The sequence below is a fragment of the Labrus bergylta genome, chromosome 5 (genome assembly GCF_963930695.1).
Source record: "Labrus bergylta chromosome 5, fLabBer1.1, whole genome shotgun sequence".
In the NCBI taxonomy this organism is placed as follows: domain Eukaryota; kingdom Metazoa; phylum Chordata; class Actinopteri; order Labriformes; family Labridae; genus Labrus; species Labrus bergylta.
In genome coordinates this window covers 23,830,520-23,842,211 of record NC_089199.1, presented here as the reverse complement: position 1 = coordinate 23,842,211, position 11,692 = coordinate 23,830,520, and the positions used below count along the sequence as shown (strand labels likewise).

The 11,692-nt window shown below is 41.3% G+C and overlaps 1 protein-coding gene across 9 annotated transcripts in view; it reads right to left on the bottom strand.

The window, feature by feature from the left end:
• ptprt (protein tyrosine phosphatase receptor type T) overlaps positions 1–1,957 on the bottom strand; it is a 287,907-nt gene extending 285,950 nt beyond the window's left edge. For all 9 annotated transcript variants that reach the window (XM_065955243.1, XM_065955240.1, XM_065955244.1 and 6 more), the window contains exon 1: positions 1,548–1,957. In XM_065955243.1, the coding sequence (XP_065811315.1) occupies positions 1,548–1,635 (88 nt within the window). In that variant the 5' untranslated portion in view covers positions 1,636–1,957. The remainder of the gene's footprint in view (positions 1–1,547) is intronic.
• Between the last annotated feature and the right edge of the window lie 9,735 nt (positions 1,958–11,692).

Here is an 11,692-nt window from a genome sequence, read left to right as displayed (position 1 = left end):
AACTTATCCTTCCTGAAACCACGAGCAACTTGTCGAAACGAAGTCCTTCTGATGAGAGAGCTAAAAGTACACAAACAACTCCTCGTGTTAAAGTGTCATATGTATTCATTTCTGTTTATACACTTGAGAGAAACCCTGGATTAAATATCGACTGTGGGGGGAAGCTGGTTGCATTCAGAGTAAAAGTAACCCAACCTTATTAAGTAAACAATCATATCATGTTTCACTATCTGAGTAAGTGCACTTCGATTCCATCTTAGGTTTATCTTGAATCTTATTGAAAACATTGTTGCTTAATCAGGCCATGGATGCTGAGAGCTGCATGTGGTGAGGCAAACTTTCTAAGAACGCTGCTGTGTTCAGTCGTCATGGGTGTCGTGTTCTCTGTTTGTAAAGCTTCACGTTCTTATTAATGATCATCATAGAAAATTACAGATTCGACATCAAGCTTAAAAACGCAGCGAAGGAGTAAACTCTCAAAACCTCTACTGCACGTAACAAGTGCCGGAGCAGCGCAGGCTGCTGCATCCCTGCCGAGCAGAGCTGCTGCTGCTGCTGCTGCTGCGGACTGTGAGAGGGTCCCGATGCCTTAACTTCGGCAGGTGCATGTTTTTTTTTTATTTTTTTAACGAGATTGTACAGCATCAGATGTAGATGCTGTATTCTGAACCAGACTAACATGTGCATTATTTGAATTACACGTCAGTTTTATGAGCGTTGCATAAAGAGCTACATAAATGCTCTAAGGGATTGGATTCATACGACCATAACCTGCGCGAGCTGTCTCGGAAAACTGGTTCACAATCATGCATGTGCGTATTCCCTGAAGCGACAATTATTCTGATAAAATCACTAATAATTTAGAGGATGCTTTTATTGATAGTTTTCAGCTTTGCGTTTACTCAGAGCACCGATCCGCTCTCCCCCGAACAAACAGCGAGCTCACAGCAAAAAAGAGACAAATCTAAACAACATCCAAGTCACTCTTTAATACTCAGCAGGGAGGAGACCACACATACAGGACGTTTCATAGAGCAGAAACACCCAGGAGCATCCAAAACTTCACACCAAACACCCAGTGAGTGCGCACAGCGGAACACAGACGAGCTCAGCCCGGTGCTCATCATCAATCAAACTACAACTATGATCAACATAACGAGCCATTCTTCAAGGTATTAGTTTGCACATATCTTAGAGTTACGGTTTGTTTTTTGCTTCTTTATTAACAGTGCAACATGCGCAATAAAATAAATAAAAAAGCCTTAAAACCATGTGAAGGTTTCTGCGCGACCATGTCGGTATAAATTCCGTTCCATGTAAAAAAAAGAGACAAATCTGACTGTTTTCATCACAAAATATCCAGCAAATTATCACACGTATCTTTAAGTCGCCAAAAACCGCACAAACCAACGTGGTGTTCCCTCATCGATGTGGCGTAACATCAAATTCAGCCCAGAAGAAATCAGCAAAAAGCACCAAAACGCACAAAAATCGAAAATAATCCCAAAACTAAAGAAACAAACAAACAAACAAACAAAGCGATTTACCTGGAAAGAATTGTCCGGCAGTAAATCCCAAAAGTCCAAAGTAGAGGAAAGCCTCAGCCAAACCGAGAGAGTAACTCCGTTTATCCATCTTTCCCTATTTTTTATTTCTTCTTAAATGATTTCTCAGTGCTGCAGATTATTTAACATACTCCCGTCTGGTCCGTAAACTGGATCCCCTCGGTCCGGGACAGCGGCGACACAAACAGACTGAAGAGAAATAAAATCCTCTCATTGGTGGACAAGAAGCGACAGAAAGACTCAAAGAGAAGTTTAAGAGATGTTTCCCTTCCTTTCCTTTCTTTTCCTCAGCTCCGGGTCCCACACAGCGAGTCAGTGTGTGTGTGCGCGTGTGCGTCAGGATCCGCGTGTGTGTGTCACAGAGTGTGAGTAAGAACGCGCGCTCAGACGGTCTCTGACAGACTGACGTTGAGTTGGAGAGGAATGGAGAGCAGAGCGCACAGAGCCGGGCGCCGGACTCGTGCGTCAAGACGGGAGTGTTAGCGCGTGCAGAACTCCGATCGCGAGTTTTCAAAATAAAAGCAGTAGGGTAAGAAAACTGATTCTCTACCGGCATGAAGCAGCCTTAGATTATCACTGATTGGGCTGTTTCACACTGGGACAAAACTCCTGAAAATGTACCAACAATTTCGGATTGAGATGCATGTGTGAACAAAAACTGACTAATTTATCAACCTGCTGTTGCCCGGAATTTCTTGACATTTTTCACCGAGAGAGAGAGAGAGAGAGAGAGAGAGAGAGAGAGTGGTAAAGATTATAATCAAAAGAAAAATAAACTGTGTTATGGAAAGAAATGTTTCTGACTGTTTAATTCTATCACCAATTTGTACTTTTGAAGATCTAAATATGATAAGTGTTTCCTTTCCAGGTTTATTTTCTATCTTCAACACGTCAAATAAAGAAGCAATATGGTCGAATTAAAGCAGTATAGGGCAGATTTTCAACAACAATGAGGGTAAAATCCAAACAAAACAACATACACTTAATAAAAAGCAATGTATAATAGTCACTTAATTTAAAATAAGTAGTATAATAGGGGGAAACAACTGTGAACAATAACAGACCTGTAAACAAACTAAAGAGAATAAAAGACGAGCAAGTTTAGAAAGAAACTTCAAAATAAAACAACGACATCATCGTTACAAAAATAAGAACTCTATTATGTTTGACAGGTGATTAAAGTTAGCCTTGTACAAATGATTTATAGTCCTCTAAAAGAAAGCGTAAGGTCGCTCAGAGGTTTAGTTACTCCTGTTCGGACTTTGGGACTAAAGAAAACCTGCAACAAAGCACAAGAGTGCCATTTATTTTCCTATTTACAACATTATTGTTATTCTCCAGCTAAACGTCGTGTCTAGATACATATTCAGCTTGTTTTCCTTTTCCTAATTACCCGAAACAAGACTTTTAATTTGAAAAATTCAGACGCTCAATTTCCCATAATCCTCCATCTGTTGTTCGTAAGCTTGACTGTCCTTAAGCCTTTTAGGATCTCCCGTTTCCCCCCGGGTCCTAACGCCTGAACCCTCCGCAAGGATGCGAGTCACACACACTCCCCCCCCCCCCCTCCTAGTGTCTCTTACTTCGTGTCTCTTTACCTGTGTGTGTCATGAGATCTCTCGCTGCCCGCTCATTTTACTCTCATAGGATTTCTATTTCAAGGTCCGACTGCCTAATAGGATTCCCACCCCTCTCTCTCTCTGTCTCTCTCTCTCGCTCTCTCCCTCCCTCTCTCTCTCTCTCTCTCCCACACAACCACTGACTCATGTTTGTGTGTTTGTGCCTGATTGCGTGTGTGTTTGTGTGTGTGTGTGTGTGTGTCTGTGTGTGTGTGTGTGTGTGTGTGTGTGTGTGTATGTGTGTCATCTGCATAATACACAGTGATTCTTCCTTACAGATTGTGTATCTCACATTTCTTCTCTTTCTGACTCACACAAGTTTTCAATCAAGTCTGTAACTCAATCTCTACTTTCTCTGTTTCTTCTTTAAACTGCCTGAGCTGCATTTATTGATTCATTTTGTATGTAAGATCCTCAAAACAATATAGTGCAAGTATTATTTATTTGAGTTTTTTTTTTTAATTAAGCCTCTTTTCAGTTTAAAAAAATAATAATATGAGTCTGTGACTTCATCACATCTTTGTGCATTCATATTGATTCTGCAAGGAAGTTATTTTGGTGTCACAGTCTGTGAAACATGCACACACACACACTGCGCTGTGCTCCCCCGCTGGCTCCGCTGATCCGGTCTCTGATGATCCGGTCTCTGCTGATCCCGTCTCCCACCTGTAAGGCCTCTGCTACTACCTCCAGGACAGTCTGAATGGGGCTAATGTCCCTTTTGAACCATGCACAGTGTGACTTTTTGATTCTTGTTTCTGTACGATGTTTTATGCACCAGCTGTGACTCCTTTGTTCCTCTGATTGATTGAGATGATATCGAATCAAACATCTTATTCAACGAGAGTGAATTACACCAAACGTGAGGAAAGAAGAAGCTATTTTTCGAGCATATTCTGCCTTCAAAAGCTCCATAAATCCAGATTTAAACAGACCATGTCAGGTCTTTTTTCTCGCTCGGTGCCCTTCACAGGTCCCTCCTGACCTCCTGGTATTTGTCCTCTTCCCTTCCAGGTGAGCGTGACAGGATGTGTTAAATTTAGTTAAATTTCAGCCGGTCAGTTGGGAAACTTTTGGCCTTTTTGGTCTTTGGAGCTCAAAAGCTTCTCGTCTCGGCTGTAACGCTGAACAGTGAGGTGACTATCTGTGTTTAAGAAGAGTTACAGATTGGAGAGTTCCTGCCTCACTGTCTGCGTCACAAAAGGTTTACTTACTTTTCTGTTATGGAGCCATCTTTCCTCATTTGTTAGCAAACCCAATAAAATGTCAAATCCAACCAATATTACATATGTGCACAGCTGCATGACTTTTTAAAGAGGACATATTATCCACCTTTTCAAACAGTCTCCTGTGGTCTGAATGAAACATCTGTGCTGTGCTTTGTTCAAGATATAACCTGAATCAAGCACCAGAGGAGGTTTGTGACCCTGTATAAACCAGCTCTCTCAGAACGCTCCGTTTTTGGTGTGTGTGTCTCTTTAAATTCAATGAGCCCCCCCTCTGAGTTTTCCCGGTAAACTTAACTCCTCTTTTGTCCAGAATAAAAATGGCAGATCTGCCGAAAGTTTAGCTCTAAATAACGCTCTGTGACATCACAAGGAGAGCACATTTGAAACAGAGCATTTTTCTCTGTGTTGTAAGACTTATGCAGACCACAAACAAAGGACTGGATGGGTTTATTTCACATTTTGTGGGTCTGTAGACACTCAGGTTACCCAAATATATGTTCCACAACACTGTAATAGTGGGTTTCTCATAATATGTCCCCTTTAAGAAATTAAGCCTCTAAAAACCTCATTCACTTTATGTTTTCCATCTGTACCAAGTCTTCCTGTTTATTTTTGTCTGCCTCTCTTACTCTCGCTCCGGCTCACTCTTCTTCAAATCAGTTCAACTCAATTAATTTCAAGGAGCTTTTCTGGCAGGAGGCTGGCCTGAACCTGCCAAAGTGGGCATATGACAGAAATCCCCCTCAGACAGACGGAAGGTTTTAGTGGTGTAAGTGGTCCAATACATCCAGCAGCCTCCACACTAGCTGCTTATTTTACGACAACAAGCAGAAGACGCTCAGTGAAGTCTAAACTACACTCAGGTAACAGTTTGATAGACACATCAAGATTAAACTCGACTGCCCTGCAGTAAATACCACCCTTATAAAAGTTTTTTTTGTTTTTGTTTGAATAGTTGAAGAGAGGACTTCTCTCCATCAGTAGAGGTCGCCCTTGAGCACCAGCATTAAACCAAAACAAACTGCTGTTTGGCCACGCCTCCTCCATACTGAAGCCTCCACTCTCCTCCAGTGAGTCCTTGGCCATTTAGATTATCACTGTATTTTATTTTAATGATGCAAATTAGGAGACCTTTAATATGTGACCCTAGAGTCTGTCAAATGTTGGGGGGATATTGTTCTCTTAGAACAGCAACGGTGGTCATTTTAAATACTGCATTGCACTACTTTGCTTTTATAATCCGTATAACTTTAATTTGCCCTGTACTGAAAACCTAAAATCCAACCTCAGCTTCCCCTCCACCTCTCTAACTCTTACTCTAGCTCTTGTACTTTCTCTCTGTGTCCTCCATTATGTATTTCTATGCTGACAGCTAATGAATATTTCCATTATTTAGTGATGTAGAAATCAATGTCTAATTAACATGAGGCGCTGTTTGTCCGAGCCAAGATCAGGACACGAGCCTCCGTATCCTCCTCACCTCTACATCATCACTTATTTATTAGAAATCAATTATGCAGAGTCCGAGCATTCCCCTCTAGTCTCTTCTAGTCTCCCCTAGTTTATTATCCCAATGAGAAACTGAAGTTCACTGCATTCTTGTACTGTCCACTGTCCACATTCAATCAAAAGAGCTGCCAGCTTCAGCAGCACCATGGAGCTGTGATTGGAGGACTAAAGGGGGGCTGAACTGTGCCAAGGACACAATCACAGTAACAAATAATACAACATAAAACAGGATTCAGTTCTTGGGTATAAAGTCGACACACACATATTGTGGAATGTAAAAACAAAAGCACGATAAATTCTTTACACTTGGATAAAAATGAAATACAAACACATATAAACTATGAATCAAAAACCAACCAAATAATTCAAATTCAAATCAAAGTTATCAGAAATAGCTTGCAACTTTTTAAAAAATACAAGAAGTTAAACCATTGTTTTGTTAAATGACAACGAAAATAGCAAAACACAACTTCTGCTAGCTAGCAGCTACCTGCCAGCTGTGGTACTCTTTAGCACAAGATGCTAACTTAACCACTCATTCCACCTCATCCTCCTCATTATCCTTCAGGTTTGGCATCATGATGTACAGTGGTAATTAGCCTCCACAATGCTTGACTTAGCAATCAACGAATCACTGTACTGGCATATAATACTCTCCCTGGTAATGTAAGCACTCTTAAAGGCTCCTGGTGGCTGTCAATCTGAGGGTCTAAACATGTCAAAGAGGTCAGAATGCAATTCAAGCCCATCATCTTTTCTCCTGTCTGTCTGATGAATTCTTAAGCACACTACTTTACCAACAATTTAGGCCTCCGCTTTAGCATCAAATCAATTAGCATGCTAGTTTTGCTGTGGCACACCAGGGGGGTTCGACAACAGCCAACGGATCTGAGATACATTTCATATACAGACTTACATGCAAATGTACATGCTCCATAAACACCCACACACACCATATATCAAAGACACATCAGGGGTTAGTTCCAATCATATCTAACAGCAAGTTTGTAACGGGGCCTCCTGAGGTGTGCATTAATGTGTGTGTGTGTGTGTGTGTGTGTGTGTGTGTGTGTGTACATGTAAAAAATCTGCATGATCCTGAGGTGCAGAGCTCTATCTACATTTTGTGAGATGTAAATCAGTGGCAGCTAAAGTAAGTCAACCACAGCATGAAATCTATAATGATGTTATTATGAACTATGTGTGAAAACTTTGGAGTCACACAGTGTAACAATGAAGAGTTTATGGTCTGGGTCTCTAGCTTCAACTCTTCTTCCATACAGCATGATGTTGTTTTTCCTAAGACTTCTCTGCTTTCTGGATTTGGTAAACTGATCATGTACTCATCTTCATGCTTCATACTGAAAACTAAACACAAACAATCTAGCCATAAATTCAATGACCGATTATTTTTAAAAGACAGCCAATGTTTCCTTAACAAGCGGCCACCTCAGGGACCGAACAAAAATACAACCAAGTGACAAAAACTGCAGTTTCTCAAGTGTCCACTAGAGTCTATCTCCTGTAGTGAGTCAGTCCCCATTGAGCCCCGTGTTAAAATGTCCAACTTTACAGCTGCAGTTCCTCCAGTGTCCACTAGAGGCTGTCTCCTGCAGTGAGTCAGTCCCCATAGAGCCCCCTGTTAAAATGTCCAACTTTACAGCTGCAGTTCCTCCAGTGTCCACTAGAGTCTATCTCCTGCAGTGAGTCAGTCCCTATAGAGCCCCCTGTTAAAATGTCCAACTTTACAGCTGCAGTTCCTCCAGTGTCCACTAGAGTCTGTCTCCTGCAGTGAGTCAGTCCCCATAGAGCCCCATGTTAAAATGTCCAACTTTACAGCGGAAATAAACACATTTACTGCCTGGTACAAAAACAGTTCGGGTCCCTAGAGCTCATTTCTCTTTTCAACTATACAGGCTGAATGTTTACAACTCACCTGTTTACATTATATTAAGGCTTAAAGTGATGCAGAATTAGGGGGCGTGGCCTCTTTGAGTGACAGGTTCGAGCTGCTAGCTGTCTGCTAGGTGTCACCTCAGCAAATCTAGTCACTGACCTTTAACCTCTGGGCCATATTTCTGCTGTCTGAGCTCTTTTTTGTTTATCTTCATCTGCATCTTCTCATGTACCTCCAAATAGTTGTGTGACTATTGCAGCTTTAAGATGAATTAAATTATGAATTATGTGTGCGGGTATCACTCAAAATCCGTTGAAACTACTGCATTGATGTGGCTCTAAAGTATGTATGTACTTTCTTCCTCGACTTGATGCTCGGCTGCTCGGTCTGCTCAGCAAACCCTCGGCTTACAGATGCAGCAGTGAGCAGCAGCAGGCGGCAAACAATACGGAGCAGATTCAATTATTAATAGTGTTTTTTATTGAGCACCTCTAACCTTCTAGTGAGGACGGCATAAATCAAACTGTCCCAAAACCATAATTACGTATTTACAGAGAATGCTAAGAATGCTGGAGTTAGATTCATGCATCAACAGCAGGAGGAAACAAATATTTTCCGTCCGATGGCCGGAGGTGTGCTTAAAATATGACATTAAGTCTCACAAACAAAGGGGCCTAGAAGAAACATGCCTTGTATGGACGAAACAAGGCAATGCACCTGTAAGCCCTTTCTTGTTTGTTTTTCTGTCAGACAGAAATATTTTTCTTGATTTGTGTTCCCTGTGCTCAGACCTGACCGGTCCTTGACTGTCTGTGGTGAGTTTCTGTAACTCAGAATAAATCTGCAGGCTATAAAAGGAGAGTGGTGGAGTCATTGCATCAAACTAAAATCTGATTTAATGCGATTCAGGTTTTTTGGTAGCAGTAATTTAAAAAGCTCAGAGTCTGCAGCTTCATTATGCTGGGTCCAAATTGAACTATGTTTTTGTCTAATAAGATGGTAAGAAGAAGATTTGATCTCGCTACACACACATAGGCTGAAATACACAAACAGGATCCTATGGACATGCACAAATGGAGAGATGTCAGAGGGGAGGGGGATGAAGAAATTATGGGATGACCCTGACCCTCAGCAACCACCATCGGACCGTGTCGTCCCTCCACCACCAGCCGACTCTCAGCCACCACCATCTGACTTTGTCGTCCCCGACAACCACCGTCCTCATTCATGCACGGCCTGCTCCGACCTCCACCTCAGTGGCAAGGAAGTGTGGACAACAGGGACAGGAGGAACACAAAGGAGAAATCCTTCATGCATATTATCCCATATGCTTTATTGTAAAGTTTTCAAAGATAACTCTTGTTATGAATTGTCCCTTGACAAATAATGATTGATGGATTGATGAGGGTAGGGGTCCATTGATGTAAAGAGGAAGTGATGATGGGAGGGGCGTAAGGGTCCAGAGATGAACGGATGACAGGGTGAGGGTTGGGATTCAGGGATGATGGGATGCTCAAGGGCATCTCAGCAGTGTTTAGGGAGTGAACTGGCACCTCTCCAGCTACCAGACCTATTTCCAGTTTTGGTCCGCACCGGGGTTTGGACCAGTGACCCTCTGGTCATCAACCACATCCCTACAGACTGAGCTACTGCCGCCCCTTAAGTTCCAAAGGTTTCAGTCTCTGCTAAATGACATTTCTCTAAACAATGATCTTTACCAAACTAAGTTGCCCTGCAAAGTTTTGTCAGCAAAGATTGTTAGTGTTTTTTGCAAAGTTGGCGTTGTTAGTGAGACCAGAGTTGGAGTGTTTAAAGTTTGTGTACAAAAGGCGTCTGGAATGATGGACTGCATAAAAAATAAAATAAAATAAATAAATCTGACTGTTCTTCACCAAATCCCACAGAGACAATGTGCTATTCTCTTATTTATTTTCTCTGGAGTGATTTTCACTTATTTATGTTCTCAGTGTGTGACTGGAGGAGGACTGGCTCGTTGTGTTTTTTTTTTTTGTCTGTGTTTTGTTAGCACAGCCGTCCTCACTTCATGCCGGCGTGTCTCTCCTGAGGGCTGCTCCTCTCCGGCTCAGTGTCACTAAACTTTTCTCTCGCTGAAGCTTCTCTTACACTCAGCCTGCTGCAGGGAGAGTTTGTTCTGAGATCGAGTCAGTGAGTCGGCTATTATTTACAAGTTTGGCAAACAGCGGGAGCATGAATTATTTGACAGCTAAACCTGCTTTTACAGCTTCAGATTGTGTTTGTGGCTAATAGCAGAAGTATCAGTAAACTAACATTTTAATCTAAGAATTAATGACTAGTTCTTCTTTACTCCTCTGTTCTTACTATAGAAATAGTGGAAATGTATAGAGGGCAAAATTCCTTTGTTCTAATTGGCGTTATTGATGCCTCTAAGGCATTTGATCGAGTCAATCACCAGAAGCTATTCAAAAAATTAAATCGAAAGGGTGTACCTTCGTATAAGAATACTTGCATACTGGTATGCTAACCAGAGTATGCAAGTCAGATGGGGCAGTAGTGTCTCTGGTCCCTTCAGGGTTGGTAATGGAGTTCGATAAGGGGGGCTACTGTCACCAGCCCTCTTCAACCTGCATATGAACGATTTATCTGAACAACTGAATGGCTGTAGAACGGGCTGTATGATTGGCAAAGCTGTGATAAACCATCTAATGTATGCGGATGATTTGGCCATTTTCTCTCCCAGTAGTGCTGGCTTTCAGCAGCTGTTAAATGTGTGTACAGAATATGGTGCCAAACATGATGTGCAATATAACTCAAATAAGAGCAGTGTGATGATATGTAGGGCAAAGGGAGATAAGGACCTCCACTTTCCTCAAGTTTATCTTTCTGGGGAAGAACTTTGTGTTTGTTATAAAGCCAAATACCTCGGACACTTTATAACAGATCAAATGTCTGACGATGACGACATTTTTAGACAGTGTGGTACATTATATGCCCAGGCCAATATGTTGGCAAGAAAATTTCATATGTGTTCTGATCATGTGAAGATATGTCTCTTTAGAGCATATTGCACTCCCCTGTATACTGCCCCCTTATGGGGTAAGTTCAGAAAATCAAGTATGCACAGACTTCAGGTTGCTTACAATGATTGTTTTAGGATCTTACTAAAAAAACCAAGGTGGAGTAGTGCAAGTGAGCTATTTGTGTATGCAGGAGTTAACACCTTACAAGCTTTATTGAGGAACCTGATGTACAGATTTATCGGTCGCTTGAATGATTCTAAGAATGTAATTATAATGCTGCTGTCAAACCCAAGTTATAGTGCAGTACGCTACCAGTCATACCTTTGGAGACATTGGAATAAGTGCCTTTTATAAGAGGTGGGAATGTTTTTATTGTATATGTGTGTTGTCTATTTTTTACTATTTTATTTACTTATTTTTTGTATTGTATGTCTTTTAAAATGGACCTTGAGTCTAATAATAAAAGTTGATGATGATGATGATGATGATGATAATTACTGGTTATATCATTTATACTTTTTCACTCTAATAAATGTAGAACTACAAGAGCTCAAATCCAAAGATAAACGCCATCAAATGTATTTAATGTAAATACCGAAAAATCCATCTCCTGTAAATGACCCCATCTGTCACATAATTACATCATTTATAATCATGTTTGTTGGAGTTAATATATAAAAATGTTCACAGTCTACACTAAGGCTTAGAGTTGACAGCTGAGGCGGGTTTTAAGCCTCCTGACAAACGGTTACACCACGCCCACCTGTCAATCAGGTCAGCTACACGCCTTATTGTGAATAACTCTTATCCTTCATCAAATCAAAACTGATGAGTCATCAAAACATTCACCCCCCCCCTCCGTACAGTGTGTGAC